We start from the raw sequence: 19886 nt of genomic DNA, 5'->3' as shown, positions 1-19886 counted from the left end.
AAATGTATGTATCTTGATCAATGTGGTTTATAGTGTGAAAAATAAAAAAAAATTAAAAAAAAAACTTTCTACAGGAGCTCTGTTGAGAGCGTCCTGGCCGCCTGCATCACAGTGTGGTGCAGTTGCTGTAGAGAATTGGATTGGAGGTCAATCCACAGGACCATAAGAGCGGCAGAGAGGATCACTAGAGTCTCCCTCCCCCATCAATGTGACCTAACGGGATTGTTGTCTGAAGAGGACATGCATAATCATTGAGGACCCCTTCCACCCTGCGAGGAACGTCTTTCAGCTGCTCCCGTCGGGGAAGAGGTAACAGGCGGATCAGAGCCAGCACCAACAGGCTGAGGAACAGCTTCTTCCCACGGGCAGTAAGGACGCTAAACGACCCAAGGAACTGCTCACACTCACCCTCTGAGCCTCCAGTATTTACTAAACAGTATTTAATTTTATATAAATGTATTCCTTTTGCATATGTATGTGTTGTTATGTCTCGATCTATGTCTGTTTTGCAATGAGGACCAGAGAAAGCTGTTTCATTGTGTGGTACTTGTACAATCAGATAAATAACGTGAAATGGGACTCAGCACAAGTTTAGTATTGTCTGACTGGACATCTACAACCCGACGAAACAGCATCTCTCTGTTCCATGGTGCATACACGGAATACAGTCCATAAAAATCACAGCAATAACATTGAATAACAAAGATTTTGTTTCCTGAACACCTTTGGGTGTATTTTATGGGTTTTGGTCTGCTGATCACGAAAATCACCCATCACTTACCTTACATATGAACATTTGAGATGATTGTCACCGTTACAGGATATAGTTCATCAGTCTCACAACCTGTGGGTAGAAGCTGTTCCCCAGACTGACAGTCCAAATTTTCAGGCTCCTGTACCTTAGCAAACCAAGGAAATGATTGTGGACTACAGGAGGAATTCAGGAGAACACGAACCAGTCCTCATTGCTTCAAACTCCTGGGTGTCAACCTCTCTGAGGATCTGTCCTGGAGCTTCCATGTTGATGTGATTACGAAGAAGGCTTGCCAGCAGCTGTACTTTGTGAGAAATTTGTGGAGATTCAGTACGTCATCGAAGACTCTCGAAAACTTCCACATTCTGGTTGGTTTCATCACCGTCTGAACACTCAGGAAAAATAAACTCCCAGAGGGGGTTAACTTGGGCTGCGACATCACAGGTACCAGTCTTCACTCCAGTGAGGACATCTATAATAGCTGTCTTAAGAAAGCAGCCTCTATCCTCAAGGACTCCCATCACCCAGGCTATCCTGTCTTCACTCTGCTCCCATCGGGGAAGGAGATACAAAAGCCTGAAGACGAGCACTCAGCAGCACAAGGACGGCTTCTTCCCCTCTGCCAGATTTTCTGAATTATCAATGAACCACAGACACTGCCTCACTGACTTTTCGTGCACTATTTTTATTTATTTTGTAAGGTGGTTTATATAAATGTTTGCCCTGTGATGCTGCCGCAAAACAACGAATTTCGTGACATTGAAATCTGACTTTTTTTTGAAAGGTTGAAGCTTGCCAGCTTGGTTGGTGCGGGCAAGCTGGTCCTGTTTCCGTGCTATGGGGTTCTACGGTGGGTTTGAGAGGGGGGAAGGGGGTAGTTAGGATGCCACCCGTGTTTTACTCTAATTGCTAGTCTTGTTCTGTCTGGCCCAGGAGATCTACAAGGACCGGAAGAAGTTTTCAGAGCAGGTGTTCAAAGTGGCATCGTCCGACCTGATCAACATGGGCATCGGGGTGGTCAGCTACACTCTGAAGGACATCCACGATGACCAGGTGGGTTGGAACAGGAGGGTCCCGGTTTTAGCCCGCACCCGCATTAACGCAGGCGGGCACACATGCACAAGTATGGCCTGTCAATCTGGCCCTCTTTCATGGAAGGGCAGAAGGTTATGAATTACCAACTGGCAGAACTTGGCTGCAGATGTGACGTAATCGTCAGAATTATTTCCAGCAAAAAAAGGTGGTGCCTAGACAGAATAAATTAAAGATAATGAGGGGTGAAACCCAGACATCTGCAGCTTCTGTGTAATTGCTGTAAAAACACAGAAATGCTGGAGGACCTCAGCCAGTCTCACAGTGACCATAGGAGGCAAAGATATATCACCGACGTTTCGGCCCTGAGGACTTCTTCAAGGTATAAGCAAAGCGCAGACAGGTGTTTGAATAAAGACTGGGGATAGAAAGGGGGAGGAATGGGAAGGGGAGGACTCCACACTAACAAACAATGGAAATGAAGGGGACAGGAGAGAGGAAAGGTGAGAATTGATTGAGGAAGGGTGGTTGCTTTTGGCTCTTTAAAAGGAGAGAGAAGGAGACATGGGGAAAGATGGCGGGGAGGATAATGAAACATGTTGATGCCATCCAGTTGGAGGGTGCGCAGACGGAAGACGAGGTGTTGTTCCTCCAATTTGCGGGCGGCCTCAGGCAGTGCATGAGACTGTGGACAGACATGTTGGTGTGGGAATGGAGCGGGGAATTGAAATGGGCAGCCATCTTTCCCTGTGTCTCCTTTCCTCTGACCCTGTCTCTCTTCCCCTCTGTTTCCTTTCCCCCAGCTCTTCATCTCCATCCTCCCTCAATTCTATCCTGTCCCAACTATGTCCAATTAACATCTCTTGTCTGTTGGTCTGTATTCCTCCTGCTGCCTTCTCTACCCTTCTCCCCCGGCCTTTTAATTCAGACGCCTGTCTGCTTTTTATTCATACTTTGACAAAATGCTCAGACACGAAATGATGGTTATGTATCTTTACCTCCGTGAGACCGGCTGAGTTCCTCCAACATCTCAGTTTTTACTCAGTATAAAAGATTTCAGTTACTGTTAGTACAAAAAAAAGTGATGTTTCAACAGTTGGTGATCCTATCAGTACGGGAAGGTTCAAAACTTTGAGAACTGTTGGAAAAGAGACTGTTCTTGATCCTAGATCTGCTGGACATTAGACTTTTAAATTTATATATTTTTAAAATGTAGACATACAGCACGGTAACGGATCCTTGCAGCCCTCGAGCCCATGCCGCCCAATTACATCCGATTGACCTACAACCCCAGTTCGTTTTGATTCTGTACCATCTTCATGAAGGTAGCAGTGAGAAGAGGTTGTGGCCAAGGTGATAGGGGTCCTTAATGGTGTGGCCTGCCTGCCTTGAGGCATCGATATCTTTGGTGGATGGGAGGTCACCCACTGACCCTCTCTCCTCGTTAATACTGCCCGTCATCCCAATCCTGAAGCAGAATTGTGACCTGAAACGTCAGCTGTCTATTTTCCCTACACGGATGATGAGTTCCTCCAGCAGTTTGTCTTTGGGTGGTTGGTGGCCTGTACGGTCTTGGTGGGCCAAAGGGCCTGCTTTAGTTCTGTATGGCTCTAATATTGGCAACTCACTGATGTTGGATGCAGAGGGTTGTGAAAATGGCCAGTCCCTCCCTTCCATCAACTCCATCTGCCTCATGAAAGCAGCCTGTATGTCATTCCACTTTGGCCACACTCTCTTCACCACCCGCACCCCCAATTTGGAAGAGCGTGTGGTCACACACCTCCAGATTCAAGGACAGTTTCTTTCCTGCTGTTACCAGTCTCCTGAATGAACCTCACACTGACCTATTGATCTATTTCTGTAGCTCTGCACCTCTGTACCATCTCTCTTGCTGTACTATATATGAGATGCCTACCTGGACTGCTCACAAAACAAACTTGTATCACTGCATCTTGGTGCTTGTGACGATGAACATTGATGCCACACCTCCAGCCTGCTGCTTCCCGTAACTTGCTCACCCAACATTGGAAGCCATTCTGACAATGCTTCATGTTCTCCCCCAGGGTTACCTGCACTCTCTGGGCAAGTCCCGCACAGCCCAGGTGCAGCGAGATGCTCGGATTGGAGAAGCTGAGGCCAAGCGGGATTCGGGCATCAAGGTAACAGATCTTGTGATTTTTTTTTTGGAAAGAAGGATCTGGGGTTGGGGGAGTGTGGTTCCTAGCAGGAATAATTGGGTCATTGGTAAGGTTGGAAGGAGAGATGGGGGAGGGTGGGTTCTGGGAGGAGGAGGAAGTGGGGGGGGGGGGTGGGTGTGATGAGGTATACAATTTTGGAGGGTCTGAGAAGAATTGGGTCTGCGCAGAAAAGATCTTTATTTACCTGTGCAGGCTGGGGGGGGCGGGGGGGGAACTGCCACGGGGATCACACGCACATGCACACACACATACAGGCGTGTACACACATACAAACACATGTACACACACATGCCCACACACACACCTCACACCCACACACTCATACTCTCACGCTGTCAAATGCACACACACACACACACACACACACACACACACACACACACACACACACACACACACACACACAAAATCAGGCAAGGTACTCACGATATACTCGCATCAGAAGCACATAACAACCTGGCACTTGCTACTAATCAGGGACAGTTAAATACAGTGAAAAGACACAAGCAGTACCTGCCACCTCTCCACCTGGCACCCCGATTAGTTAGGAAAAGTGTTTACAGTGATACGTATGTGCAAAGTGAAGGGAGGGAAGTTAAGAGGAGACATCAGAGGAATTTTTTTTCACACAGAGAATGCTTTGCCAGGGATGGTGGTGGAGGCTGGAACAAAAGGGACATCTAAGAGACTCTTACATAGGCACATGGATGAAAGAAAGATAGAAGGTTATGAGTTGGGAAGGGTTTAGTTTTATTTTGGCAGAACATCAAGAGCTGAAGAGCCTGAACTGTGGTCTAGTGTTCTATGTATTCAAAAGAGCCAATTGCAAGGTGTATGCTGTGGGTCCCCTGTGGGTTGGCTTGACATTGATTGGCAGGTGTGGTGACCTATGTCTAGGTTCCCGTCAGAGGGTCATACGACCCTCCATACTACAGATGGGCGTATGGTTGGGGAAGGGTCTGAGAAGAGGGGGAAGACTGGTGTGGATCTGGAGGGAAGGTTCAGTAGTGGGAAATTTTAAAGGGGGGGGGGTATTCAGCTGGGCATAGACCAGAAGCAGGGATTTAGGGTAGGTGCTGGAAGGAAAGGGAAGAGACTGTGGTGGGGAGTTGGAGAGGAGCAGGGAGTTGTGGTGGGGAGTTGGAGAGGCGGAGGGGGTTGTGATGGGGAGTTGGAGGAGGAGGGGGTTGTGGGGAGTTGGAGAGGAGGAGGGGGTTGTGGAGAGTTGGAGAGGAGGAGGGGGTTGTGGTGGGGAGTTGAAGAGGAGGAGGGGGTTGTGGGGAGTTGAAGAGGAGGAGGGGGTTGTGGGGAGTTGGAGAGGAGGAATGGGTTGTGGAGAGTTGGAGAGGAGGAGGGGCTTGTGGTGGGGAGTTGGAGAGGAGGAGGGGCTTGTGGTGGGGAGTTGGAGAGGAGGAGGGGCTTGTGGTGGGGAGTTGGAGAGGAGGAGGGGCTTGTGGTGGGGAGTTGGAGAGGAGGAGGGGCTTGTGGTGGGGAGTTGGAGAGGAGGAGGGGCTTGTGGTGGGGAGTTGGAGAGGAGGAGGGGCTTGTGGTGGGGAGTTGGAGAGGAGGAGGGGCTTGTGGTGGGGAGTTGGAGAGGAGGAGGGGCTTGTGGTGGGGACTGGTGCAGAGGGAGTGTTTAAGCTTCTTACCTTTCAACCTTGAAACAAATTTCAGGACCACCTCATTATTACAAGGGTACCACTTGCTTTTCAAAATTTGGAAACTCAGTTAACACTGGGTGCACTGTTACCGAACATCTGGTCCTGCCCATTGTGTGGTACTTGTACAATCAGATGGGATTATCTAAGGGGACGTTAAATGCCAGGGAGTCCATGACACTGTGTTTGGGAGGGGGGGGGGGGTCGATTGAACTTTTGCAGCGGAAACGGGTGGACCAACAGAAAATTGTGACAGAGGTGGCCAAATTCTTGCGAGAGTGGCCCTTGGTGGCCACCATGTTGTATTTGGCTTCGGGCTTTGAATAAGTTGAGAGTGAACGGGAGGACAGACTGAGTGTAGAAGAAAGATGTATGTGTTCTTTGTACTTTTGGTAACGCACTCCCCCTCCCCAATCAACATGATCTACCAGGATCGTTGTCTGAAAAGGGCATGATAAACTATTGAGGACCCCTTCCACCCCGCACACAGCATCTTTCAGCTGCTCCCGTCGGAACAGTTACAGGAGGATCAGAGCCAGCCCCACCAGGCTGAGGAACAGCTTCTCCCACGGGCACAGGTTTTGCTGAGCCACAGATGAACTGCTCACACTAACCTTCCGAGACTCTGCTATTAATTAATTGCACAATACAGTATATATTTTTATGTGTTCTCTCCTCTCTCTCTCTCTCTCTCTCTCTCTCTCTCTCTCTCTCTCTCTCTCTCTCTCTCTCTCTCTCTTCTAAATATATGTCTGGTGTGGGGATACCAATATCCCTGTGTGTAGAGCCCTGCAAGATTAGAGGACACAGGCCAGGACATCACAGGCATAAGCCTCCCCACCATCGAGAACATCTACGGGGAACGCTGCCGTCAGAGAGCAGCAGCGAACATCAAGGATCCGCACCCCCCAGCACATGTTCAATTCTCGCTGCTGCCATCTGGTGCCACAAGACTCACTCCAGCAGATTCAGGACCACCTCCCCCCCACCATCAGACTCCTCCATGACAAACTCAGTCAGGGACTCGTTTCTCGCTGCTGCCATCTGGTGCCACAAGACTCACTCCAGCAGATACAGGACCACCTCCCCCCCCCCCCACCATCAGACTCCTCCATGACAAACTCAGTCAGGGACTCGTTTCTCGCTGCTGCCATCTGGTGCCACAAGACTCGCTCCAGCAGGTTCAGGACCACCTCCCCCCACCATCAGACTCCTCCATGACAAACTCAGTCAGGGACTCGTTTCTCGCTGCTGCCATCTGGTGCCACAAGACTCGCTCCAGCAGGTTCAGGACCACCTCCCCCCCACCATCAGACTCCTCCATGACAAACTCAGTCAGGGACTCGTTTAAGGCCTTTGACTTTTTATTGATTTTTTTCTCTTTATTGCACAGTCAGTTTATTTACATTTCTTTATCTGTTTACATGTGTACAGTTTATTTTTGCACTACCAATAGTGATCATTTTGGGTTGTATGTGTGACAATAAATCTGAAATGTATTTGTATGTTTTCACTGAAGAAACACTGTTTCATCCAGTTTTTATTATACCGTTGAATGATAATAATACGGTGTGGCGGTACGCCATTAGGCAGAAGAACCGGACCCGCTTGTCACGCACACGGCGGAGTAGCCGACCAAAATGGCGCCGTCAGGGATTGACGCGCTTGGCGACCCTCTTGACGTCAGGGGCCCCCCCAGCGCGGTTCTCAGCCAGGTCCGGGCTGGGAGTATAAGACCAGCCAGGCAGCCTGCAATAAATCAGTTTTGCTCACTGAACTCAACCCATCTGGTTGTGCTATCCTTCAGTTAGCAGTGTAGCCGCCGCTGCAATTGGTGATCCTGACAGGTTCAAACGTCTTTGAACCTGACATGAACGACCCTTCAATCAACGCTATAGCCATCAAGCTTCCTGACTTCTGGATTCAGGAGCCAGAGACCGGGTTCAGCCACGCAGAGGCTCAGTTTCACCTCCACCAGATTTCATCAGATTCAACCAAGTTTTACCATGTGGTCGCCAACCTGGACCAGGCCACCGCCAAATGAGTGCTGCACCTCGTTTAGCACCCATCCACGGGTGAGCACCCAAGCAGGTGCTCACCGGCTCCCTCAGCCTCTCCAGGCGCCAGCGTGCCACTTGGATGCTGTGCCTCGACGCCTTGGGGGATAGAACTCCAATCGTTGATGGACGAGATGCTCGCGCTCATGGGCGATCACACCAACTGCCCACTCTTCGAGCGCATCTTCCTCGACCATCTGCCTGAATACATCCAGCCGTTACTGTCCTAGGAGAGCTTCGTCAACCTTAGGAAGGTTGCTCAAAAGGCTCCGGAGCTATGGCTTAAATGATTCTCGGGGGGCTCAGCAGTCCAGCAGGTTACGAGTCACGGGCATGGCCATGCCAAGTCTTCCTCTAGCGCTGCAGTGGAGCACCCAGCCCCTGCAGGGGCCTCAGAGCATAGCCAGAAGCAAGCCATCCACTTCAGTCCTCTGCTTCTTCCACCAGTACTGGGGAGCCAAGGCTCGAAAGTGTCGTCAGCCCCGCTTGTTCCAGGGAAACTGTTAATGGCTGCGCCGGCTGGCCAAGAACACAGCCTTCTCTACCTGCGGGGTTCAGTCAGCGACCGACACTTCCTCGTCGACACCGGGGCCCAGAGCAGTGTCATCCCAGCCACAGCCATTGAGTCCTGTAACCGGCCTCGAGGACCTCCCCTCCGTGCAGCCAATTCGACGGAGATCCGAACGTATGGAGACAAGACCATCCTCTTCCAGATCGGGCAGTGGAGGTTCACCGTTTCGTCCCTCCCAACCGCCAACCTGGGTGTCGACTTCCTCCTCGCCCACGGACTCCTGGTCGACATTCGAGGTAGGCGACTGGTGGATGCCCCTACCTTCCAATCCGTTCGCCTCAACGCCTCCCGCACAGAGCAGCCACAGATGGCCATGGTCAGCACACCCAAGGACAAGTTTCAGCGTATCCTGGATGAGTTCCCGTCCATCCTCAAGCTGCAGTTCTCCACCTCACCACGCCACGGGGTATTTCATTACATTCCCACCCAAGGCCCGCCGGTCCATGCCAAGGCTCGCTGGCTCCTGCCGGATAAGCTCCAGATAGTGAAGGAAGAGTTCTCGCATCTGCAGGAGCTGGGGATCATTCAACACTCTGACAGTCCTTGGGCCTCACCACTCCACCTGGTCCCGAAAGCCTCCAGCGGCTGGTGCCCCTGCGGAGATTATTGACGGCTTAACAACGCGACAGTACCTGACTGTTACCCAATCCCTCACATCCAGGACTTTACGGCCAACCTGCATGGCACGGGGGTATTCTCCAAGGTCAACCTGGTGCGCGGGTATCTCCAAATCCCGGTGCACCCCGAGGACATACCCAAAACGGCCATCATCACCCCCTTCGGCTTGTTCGAGTTCCTACACATGCCATTCGGGCTCAAGAACGCCGCCCAGACCTTCCAGCGCCTTTTGGACACAGTAGGCAGGGATTTGAATTTCATATTCATTTATCTGGACGACATCCTCGTCGCCAGCAGAGACTGGGCACAACACTAGTGTCACCTGCGCACCCTCTTCTCCCAACTGGCCGACTGGCCTAACGATCAATCCGGCCAAATGCCAGTTCGGGAAAGAGTCCATGCAGTTCTTGGGCCATACCTTCACTGCCGAAGGAGCTACACCTGCCGCTACAAAGGTCGCTGCAGTCAGGGAGTTCCCACGCCTGGACAACCTCAAGAGGCTACAGGAGTTCGCGGGTATGGTCAATTTCTATAACCACTTCATTCCAGGCACTGCGCGCATCATGCAGCCGCTCTTCGCCCTCATTGCGGCCAAAGGCAAGACACTCACCTGGACTCCAGAGGCCAGCAGGGCATTCAAAGCCATGAAAGATGCCCTCGTGAAGGCTACCCTGCTCGTCCACTCACGCACGGACCTGCATATGGCGCTCTCTGTTGATGCCTCTGCCACAGCCGTCGGCGCCGTCCTGGAGCAGCAAGTGAACGGACAGTGGAAACCACTGGCATTCTTTAGCCGACTTCTTCACCCGCTAGAGCACAAGTATAGCGCTTTCGATCGCGAGTTGCTGGGCATGTACCTGGCGGCGCGTCATTTCCACTATTTCTTGGAGGGGATGCCTTTCACCATTTTTACCGACCACAAACCCCTCACTCAGGCGCTCGCTATGGCAAAAGATCCCTGGTCGGCCCGCCAACAGCGTCACCTCTCCTTTGTTTTGGAGTTCACCACCAACATTCGGCACAAGGGGGGGGGGGGGGGGAAGACAACGTGGTCGTTGATGCACTCTCATGACTGGCCATTTGCGCGCTGACACCCGGCCTCGACTTCGACCAGCTCACCCGGGACCAAAAGTCCGACGCGAGCCTTCAGGACTGCCATCACGGGCCTGCAGTTCCAGGACTTTCCGACTCCTCACAGTGAGGGTACTGTCCATGGCACAGGCAAGTCTTCCACCATATCCATGACCTTTCCCACCCTTCCATCAGGTCCACGATCCATATGGTGGCAGAACGTTTCATCTGGCACGGGCTTTGGAAGCAGATTGCAGACAGGGCCAGAACCTGCACCCATTACCAGCTTTCCAAGGTACACAGGCACACAAGAGCACCCGTACAAGATTTTGAACACGTCTGGGAACGGTTCAGCCACATACGTGTGGACATCATCAGACCCTTTCCCGTTTCCCAAGATAACCGTTACCTTTTCACAGTGATGGACCGCACCACTCGTTGGCCCGAGGTGATCCCGATGCCAGATGCCTCCACGGACTGCTGCTCCTGAGTGCTTTTGAACGGTTGGGTTGCCTGCTTTGGTGTCCCAAACCACTTCACCAGTTATTGGGGCACCCAGTTCACCTCCACGCTTTGGGCACAGCTCGCCAACTGGCTGGGGATCAAGCTACATCACACCATGGCCTGTCACCCACAGACCAATGGACTAGTCGGCGATTGTACCACCACTTTAAGTTGGCACTGATGGCCCGTCTCACCAGCCCCAACTGGGTGGACGAGCTGCCTTGGGTGCTCCTGGGCATCTTCTTGACACCCAAAGAAGACCTACAGGCATCATCAGCTGAGCTGGTCTACGGTGCACTGCTAGCCCTACCCAGTGAGTTCGTCAACGCACCTCACAACCCCCATCAGTCAACGCACGGTCTACTTCCCCCGCCTCCAGGCCCAGTTGGACTCCCTCACACCCCCGCTGCCACCCAGACACGGCACATGGGCCTCTTAAACCCCAGCGACCTGTATTCCGCAGAGTATATTTTTATCAGGCGGGGCCCGTCCACAGCACCTCTACAAAGACCATATGAAGGGCTGTACAAAGTCATCCAGCGTTCAGGATCCACTTTCCCACTGGACATCGGTGGTAAGAGGGAACCGTTTATGGTGGACAGGTTAAAGCCAGCCCACCTCGACCCCACCAAGCCAGTAGTTGTGGCCCAACCCAAGAAGCTAGGCCGCCTGGCAAAAAAAGAAATTGGCGCCAGTTCGGGGTGGGGGGCTGTGTGACGGTACGCCATTAGGCAGGCGAACCGGCCCTGCTTGTCACACACGCGGCGGGACAGCCGGCCAAAATGGCGCCGTCGGGGGTTTCCTCCCGACCTCCGACACTGGGCTTAGAAGACCGCACTTGGCGACCCACATGATGCCCCTGTGACGTCGGGGCCTCCCAGCGCAGTTCTCAGCCAGGTCCGGGCTGGGAGTATAAGACCAGCCAGGCAGCCTACAATAAATCAGTTTTGCTCACTGAACTCAACCGTCTGCTTGTGTGATCCTTCAGTTAGCAGTGTGGCCGCTGCTACAACGGTACAAATCTGATTATCCGAAATGATCGGGACCAGGCCTATTTCAGATAGTTTTTTTTAAGAACAACAAATCACTTGTAACGGTATTTAAACAACAACAAACAACAAGGGGAGGCTTTTTAAGTATTAAAATAATGTTTAATTCTCACCAAAAAAAAAATGCTGGCCACCACCAAACACCAACACCTTCCCACTGAGGCTCCGCTCTTGCCGGGAGCATGAGGGTCCTGCTCCTGCCCAGGAGCTTAAAGTCCGCTGCAACCGGTGCCAGGAGCCCGAGGTCCACTGCTGGCACCACTGGGAGCCCCAAGTCCCCGGTCAGTTCAGGTCCGAAAATATTTCAGATAAATTATGATTTTGGAGAATCGGAGTTGTACTGTAATAAAAAATTTGATCCACGCAGGCTGTAGTTCCTCAGCAGTTAATTCACCATGAACGATATGGAGTAAAGGCCCTTCCAGACACCAGGGAACAGGTTAAAAGCTGAAAAGTCTCCCTCGGTGCTGCCTAACCTTATTCCGACCTCTCCCCCCTCTCTCCAACCCCCCCCCCCCCACCACATCCCGACAGGAAGCCAGAGCCCAACAGCAGAAGGTGTCGGCCCAGTACGTGAACGAGATCGAGGTGGCCAAAGCCCAGCGGGACTATGAACTGAAGAAGGCCACCTACGACACGGAAGTGAACACCAGGAAGGCGCAGTCGGACCTAGCGTACCAGCTGCAGGTAGGCTGGCTTGGTCGGGGCTGTGCGTTTGGGTTGAGCCTGGGGTGGGGGGCAGTGGGATCAGAGGGCAGGGGACCACCATCTTGGTCATGCCATCCTGGCCAAGAAGTTTTTATACTTCAGGAAAAATATCAATAAAATTGAAAGAGTGCAGAGATTTGGATCTAGGACATTGCCAGGACTTCAGGTGAGTACTTTCTTTCATAGTGTGTAGAAGAATGAGGGGAGATTTGATAGAGGTTTACAAAATTATGAGGGGGATAGATGGAGTAGGATTTTTTACAACTGAAATACAAATTAGAGGACATGGGTTAAGGGTGAAAGTTTAGGGGGAACTTCTTCGTACAGAGAATGGCGGGAGAGTGGAACGAGTAGTCAGCTGATGTGGTGGATACAGGCTCAATTTTAACATTTAGGAAGGATTTGAACAGGTACATGGATGGGAGGGACATGCAGGACTCGGGACTGGGTGCAGATCAGTGGAACCTGGCAGAATAATAGGTTGGCACAGACTAGAAGAGCCGAAGGGCGTGTATTGTGTGCTGTAATGTTCTCTGGTTTGGGAATTGACAGGCAAGGTTATTGCTGGACCTCGATTACCCAGAATGCATCTGAAAGAGATGGGTCAAGGTTAGCAGGCAATTAGTGTGATGCTATACAGCACCAGTGACCCAGGTTGGAAACCTGTAAGGAGTTTATATGTTCTCCCCATCTGCACTAAGAACAGAGACGTATAGGAATTTCTTCAGCCAGAAGGTGGTGGATCTGTGGAATTTGTTGCTACAGGCGTTTGTGGAGGCCGGGTCATTGGGGGTATTTAAGGTTGATAGGCTCTTGATTAGCCAGGGCATCAAGGGGAGAAGGCCGGACAGTGGGGCTGAGTGGAGAATGAATCACCTCACCATTGAATTTCTGCCCCTGCGTCTTACGGTCTTACAGTCTTACAGTCCACATGGGTATTGTTCAGATGCTCTGATTTTCTCGTCCATCCAGAAACGTATGGTTTCAATGTCCTGGTGAAATCTTTCAGCATCTTTGGCACCAAGATCAGCGGGAAAGAAGTCCGAGTGCGAATGCAGCAAAATGAATTTTCAATGACACGTTACACTTCATGGTTTTGTGTGCTTGAAGTAGACAGGGAATCATAAAAAAAATGGTAGGAAAATATTAAGGTGATTTAAATGATCAGCAACCCAAGCTCCATAAAATACACCCAATTTAGGAAGACAAATTTTCTTTGTCCAGTGTAAGGAGAAATTCAGCCTCGCTTGCAGGAAAAAGGATCTCGTGGTTGTATGTGATGTCATGTACATTCTCCGACCTTTGCTTGAGAAATGGTATGAAAACCGATACTGGTCGTTTGTTTCACTGGGGACTGGCATGTATCAGGGAGCACAGAGTAGGTGGGAGGGTGCTTCTGCCTCGGACGGGGTGAGCCATGGCTTTGGGGCCCGGCCAGGAGACCAGCGGTGGGTACTGGGAGCAGCTGGGTGCCCACTCATCCTTCCCCTTTGCCGCAGGTGGCCAAGACCAAGCAGCAGATCGAGGAGGAAACGATGCAGGTGCAAGTGGTGGAACGCACCCAGCAGATCCAGCTTCAGGAGCAGGAGATCCTCCGGCGGGAGAAGGAGCTGGAGGCCAAGGTGAAGAAGCCTGCGGAGGCCGAGAGGTACAAGCTGGAGAAGCTGGCTGAAGCCGAGAGGTAAGGCCTGCACGTCCACAGGAATAACCCCCTCCCCACCGGGGTAGGTCCTGATGGAGGGGGCGATGCTGACAGGTCAACCCCCCCCCCCCACTTCCCCCATTAGGACCTACCAGGGGTGTGCATGATGAAGTAGGGAGCTTGGACGAGAAGTGGGGTGTGTATGGTGCTCACTCTTGGGGGAAAGTGGGTCTTTCACACAGCCCCCCCCCTGCAGGAGAACCCCAATCTCCAGTATTCCCAATGATGATGTTTCAACCATAAGGCATATAGTATTAGAAATAGGCCATTCAGCTCACTCAATCATGAGCTGGTCCATTCTCCCACTCAGCCCCACTGCCAGCCCTTCTCCCCACGGGAGCCAACCTTTCTACTCTGTCCATGTCTTTCAACATTCAAAATGTTTCAATGATCCCCCCCCCACCCCCCCCCCACTTCATTCTCTTAAATTCCAAGTAGTACAGGCCAAGAGCTGTCGAACATTCCTCATACGAAAACCTTTGCATTCCTGGAATCCTCTGAACCCTCTCCCAACGTCAGCAGGGGCGCAGAGCTGCTGGGGAGCTCACCCTTACTGGGCCGCTACAGAAATACATTCCTGGCAGAGCACCATCCTCCCGTTCTCAAGTCTTGACAAACCTGATTCTTTCACAACTGGCCATTCTACTTTGTGATCTTACAGTTCGCTGCAGATTATGCAGAGACTTGTACAAAATGGTGGCCACCAAGGCCAGGTCTCCCAAGGCCTCCATGTCGGCGTTTTGATGAGCTGTGGCACCTAAAAATCTACCACTGCACCCCTGAACATCACCACATCCTTTCTTAACTGAGCACAAAACCGCTCCCCAGGGCTCTTCAGATCCTCTTGAAACGAATGCCAGCTTTACATTTGCCGCCTTCACCACTGACCCATCTTGCAGGTTTACCTTCAGGTATCCCATCACGAAGACTCCCAGGTCCCTTTGCATCTGGGGATTTTCAATTTTCTCCCCATTTAGAAAGTAGTCTGCCCGTTTATCTCTTCTACCCCAAAGTGCACGACTGTACACTTTGCGACATTATATTTCATTTGTCACTTCCTGTCCATTCTCCGAATCTCTCAAGTCCTTAGGCAGCCTCCCTGTTTCCTCTACGTTACCTGCTCCTCCACCTACCTGTGAAATATCTGCAAAAGGAAGATCCTGATGGAGGGGGGGGGATCCTGACAGGTCCACCTCCCCATCTCCACCAGAGGTGTACATGGTGATGCAGCAAGTTTGGGTGAGAAGCGGGGTGGGGGGGTGGGGGTTGGTGCTCACTGTCCTCAGGGAAAACAGGACTCCCTTTTTCAATTAGCTCTGTTTTGGGAGCTGCTCTCCCTTTTACTCTTACTAAATTATATAAACAAATTGATAATCCAATGGCTAAACATACACTACGTATATGGTTTCAATTCCGGAGATTTTTTGGCCTAAGTCATTTTATCTTGGAAACTCCTATTGTACTAAATTTCCTTTTTCATCCCTCTCTAATTGATCAAGCTTATTTACTCTGGAAAGTTAAAGGTATAACATGCTTTTCGGATTTATTCTTGGATAACTCTTTCATGTCATTTGAACAATTATCCATGAAATATGATTTACCTCGATCTCATTTCTTTCGATATTTGCAGATTAGGAGTTTCTTAGTTTCGACTTTACCCTCTTTTCCCAATCGGGAGACTACGACTGTTTTAGAGGATATACTATATTCAAAATTCCCTCCAAAAGGTGTGATATCTAAATTATATAATATAATTACAAAAATAAATTCTGGGACTTTTGAAAAGTTTAAAAATGATTGGGAAAGAGAACTCAACCTTCATATTTCTAATAAAAATTGGAATAAAATTCTGCGACTGGTAAACTCTTCTTCTCTATGTGCAAAACATTCACTAATACAGTTTAAAGTTGTTCATAGAGCTCATATGTCTAAAGATAAACTCCATCGCTTTTATTCTCATATCGATCCTATATGTGATAAATGTCAATTGGAAATAGCTTCCCTTACACATATGTTTTGGTCCTGTCCCTCTTTACAGAATTATTGGAAGGAAATTTTTTCCATTATATCTACTGTTTTGAATATTGATTTACAACCACATCCCATTACTGCAATTTTTGGATTACCTATGATAGATTTGGCTTATTTATCTCTTCCTGCGGATCGTATGATTGCTTTTCTTATACTAATGGCTAGAAGATCTATACTATTAAATTGGAAAGAGGTAAATCCTCCCACTGTTTTCCAATGGTTTACCCAAACTATACTATGTTTAAATTTAGAGAAAATTAGAAACTCTGTCTATGAATCCCCTTCTAAGTTTGAGTTAACCTGGCGACCATTTATTCAATATTTTCATTTGTGGTGAGTTGATCTGGCTCTGTTTTCTTTCTATGATTATGTATGATAATTGGGCTGTAAGATGAGATCGGAGTGATCGGTGTGGTTTAGCTATATCTGTAGGTTTTTTAAAAGTTTTTTTTAATTCAGATTTGTTTTTTCTTCTTTTTTGGGTTTTTTTTTTCTCTTTTTTCATATATTGTTATTAATTATATCTTTTTTTTTAGAGATAATTCACACCCTAAACTGATCAAAAATTATTTTTTTTATGATATATTTTTATTCTGTAATATTATTGTTTAATATCTCTGTATTCTTTGCTTTCTTTGGCTTGGCTTCGCGGACGAAGATTTATGGAGGGGGTAAAAAGTCCACGTCAGCTGCAGGCTCGTTTGTGGCTGACCAGTCCGATGCGGGACAGGCAGACACGATTGCAGCGGTTGCAAGGGAAAATTGGTTGGTTGGGGTTGGGTGTTGGGTTTTTCCTCCTTTGCCTTTTGTCAGTGAGGTGGGCTCTGCGGTCTTCTTCAAAGGAGGCTGCTGCCCGCCAAACTGTGAGGCGCCAAGATGCACGGTTTGAGGCGTTATCAGCCCACTGGTGGTGGTCAATGTGGCAGGCACCAAGAGATTTCTTTAGGCAGTCCTTGTACCTTTTCTTTGGTGCACCTCTGTCACGGTGGCCAGTGGAGAGCTCGCCATATAATACGATCTTGGGAAGGCGATGGTCCTCCATTCTGGAGACGTGACCCATCCAGCGCAGCTGGATCTTCAGCAGCGTGGACTCGATGCTGTCGACCTCTGCCATCTCGAGTACCTCGACGTTAGGGGTGTGAGCGCTCCAATGGATGTTGAGGATGGAGCGGAGACAACGCTGGTGGAAGCGTTCTAGGAGCCGTAGGTGGTGCCAGTAGAGGACCCATGATTCGGAGCCGAACAGGAGTGTGGGTATGACAACGGCTCTGTATACGCTTATCTTTGTGAGGTTTTTCAGTTGGTTGTTTTTCCAGACTCTTTTATGTAGTCTTCCAAAGGCGCTATTTGCCTTGGCGAGTCTGTTGTCTATCTCATTGTCGATCCTTGCATCTGATGAAATGTGCAGCCGAGATAGGTAAACTGGTTGACCGTTTTGAGTTTTGTGTGCCCGATGGAGATGTGGGGGGGCTGGTAGTCATGGTGGGGAGCTGGCTGATGGAGGACCTCAGTTTTCTTCAGGCTGACTTCCAGGCCAAACATTTTGGCAGTTTCCGCAAAGCAGGACGTCAAGCGCTGAAGAGCTGGCTCTGAATGGGCAACTAAAGCGGCATCGTCTGCAAAGAGTAGTTCACGGACAAGTTTCTCTTGTGTCTTGGTGTGAGCTTGCAGGCGCCTCAGATTGAAGAGACTGCCATCCGTGCGGTACCGGATGTAAACAGCGTCTTCATTGTTGGGGTCTTTCATGGCTTGGTTCAGCATCATGCTGAAGAAGATTGAAAAGAGGGTTGGTGCGAGAACACAGCCTTGCTTCACGCCATTGTTAATGGAGAAGGGTTCAGAGAGCTCATTGCTGTATCTGACCCGACCTTGTTGGTTTTCGTGCAGTTGGATAATCATGTTGAGGAACTTTGGGGGACATCCGATGCGCTCTAGTATTTGCCAAAGCCCTTTCCTGCTCACGGTGTCGAAGGCTTTGGTGAGGTCAACAAAGGTGATGTAGAGTCCTTTGTTTTGTTCTCTGCACTTTTCTTGGAGCTGTCTGAGGGCAAAGACCATGTCAGTGGTTCCTCTGTTTGCGCGAAAGCCGCACTGTGATTCTGGGAGAATATTCTCGGCGACACTAGGTATTATTCTATTTAGTAGAATCCTAGCGAAGATTTTGCCTGCAATGGAGAGCAACGTGATTCCCCTGTAGTTTGAGCAGTCTGATTTCTCGCCTTTGTTTTTGTACAGGGTGATGATGGTGGCATCACGAAGATCCTGAGGCAGTTTACCTTGGTCCCAACAAAGCTTGAAAAACTCATGCAGTTTGGCATGCAGAGTTTTGCCGCCAGACTTCTGGGGGGATTCCATCCATACCTGCTGCTTTGCCACTTTTCAGTTGTTCGATTGCCTTATATGTCTCATCCAGGGTGGGAACCTCATCCAGCTCTAGCCTTAGGGGCTGTTGAGGGAGCTGGAGCAGGGCGGAATCTTGGACTGAGCGGTTGGTACTGAAAAGAGATTGGAAGTGTTCTGACCATCGGTTGAGGATGGAGATCTTGTCGCTGAGGAGGACTTTGCCGTCTGAGCTGCGCAGCGGGCTTTGGACTTGGGGTGAGGGGCCGTACACAGCCTTTAGAGCCTCGTAGAAACCCCTGAAGTCGCCAATGTCCGCGCTGAGCTGTGTTCCTTTGGCGAGGCTAGTCCACCACTCATTTTGGATCTCCCGGAGTTTGCGCTGAAGATGGCTGCATGCGCGACGGAAGGCTTGTTTTTTCTCTGGACAGGACGGCTTTGTAAGGTGAGCCTGGTGGGCAGCTCGCTTCTTTGCCAGCAGCTCCTGGATTTCCTGGCTGTTTTCGTCAAACCAGTCCTTGTTTTTCCTGGAGGAGAAGCCCAGTACCTCTTCAGTGGATTGCAGTATGGTAGTCTTCAACTGATCCCAGAGGGTTTCAGGGGACGGGTCCGTGAGGCGGGTTGCAAAGTCGAGCTTTGCTTTGAGGTTTGCCTGGAAGTTTCCTCTCGCTTCGTCTGACTGCAGTTTTCCAACATTGAACCTCTTTCTGGGGGCTTTATTGTTCCTGGGCTTTGGCTTGAAGTGAAGGTTGAGCTTGCAGCGAACCAGCCGGTGGTCAGTGTGGCATTCCGCGCTAGGCATGACCCTGGTGTGGAGCACATCTTGTTTGTCACTTTCTCGCACCAGGATGTAGTCCAGGAGGTGCCAGTGTTTGGATCGGGGATGCATCCAGGTGGTCTTAAGGCTGTCCCTCTGCTGAAAAAGGGTGTTTGTAATGACAAGCCGCTGTTCTGCGCAGAGCTCCAACAGGAGGCGCCCATTGTCGTTGCACTTGCCGACGCCATGCTTGCCCAGGATTCCTGGCCAGGTTTCTGAGTCTTTGCCGACACGAGCGTTGAAGTCGCCCAGGATGACAACCTTGTCGGCTGTAGGGGTACGTTGGATGAGGTTGCGCAGGTCGGTGTAGAACTTGTTCTTTTCTGCTGGTTCCGCCTGGAGGGTTGGAGCATAGACACTGATGAGGGTGATGTGACGCTTGTTTTGAAGTGGGAGTCGCATGGACATGATTCGGTCCGAGAAGCCTGTCGGAAGGTTTTCGAGTTTGGAGGCAATGAAGCTCTTGACCATGAAGCCTACACCAGATAGGCGTCGTTCATCCGAAGGCTTGCCAGACCAGTAGAGTGTGTAGCCCGCGCCGCGTTCTTGGAGGCTGCCTACATCTGCCAGGCGGACTTCACTGAGAGCGGCTATGTCGATGTCAAGTCTGAGGAGTTCATGTGCAATGAGGGCAGACCGACGTTCAGGTCGGTGGCTGTCAGTCTTGTCTAGCATGGTTCTGATGTTCCAGCATGCTAGCTTGAGTTTGTGAGCATCTTTTGAGGGGGAGGACGTGGAGGGGGGAGGACGTGGAGGGGGAGGACGTGGAGGGGGAG

At 50.4% G+C, this 19886-nt stretch overlaps 1 protein-coding gene across 2 annotated transcripts in view; it reads left to right on the top strand.

The window, feature by feature from the left end:
• LOC138754698 (flotillin-1-like) overlaps nt 1–19886 on the top strand; it is a 56151-nt gene that overhangs the window by 22068 nt on the left and 14197 nt on the right. For both annotated transcript variants that reach the window (XM_069919401.1, XM_069919400.1), the window contains 4 exons: nt 1688–1807; nt 3850–3945; nt 12047–12199; nt 13720–13901. In XM_069919401.1, the coding sequence (XP_069775502.1) occupies nt 1688–1807; nt 3850–3945; nt 12047–12199; nt 13720–13901 (551 nt within the window). The remainder of the gene's footprint in view (nt 1–1687; nt 1808–3849; nt 3946–12046; nt 12200–13719; nt 13902–19886) is intronic.

This window comes from Narcine bancroftii, chromosome 2 (genome assembly GCF_036971445.1).
Source record: "Narcine bancroftii isolate sNarBan1 chromosome 2, sNarBan1.hap1, whole genome shotgun sequence".
Lineage (NCBI taxonomy): Eukaryota > Metazoa > Chordata > Chondrichthyes > Torpediniformes > Narcinidae > Narcine > Narcine bancroftii.
This window is presented reverse-complemented; position numbering and strand designations above follow the sequence as displayed.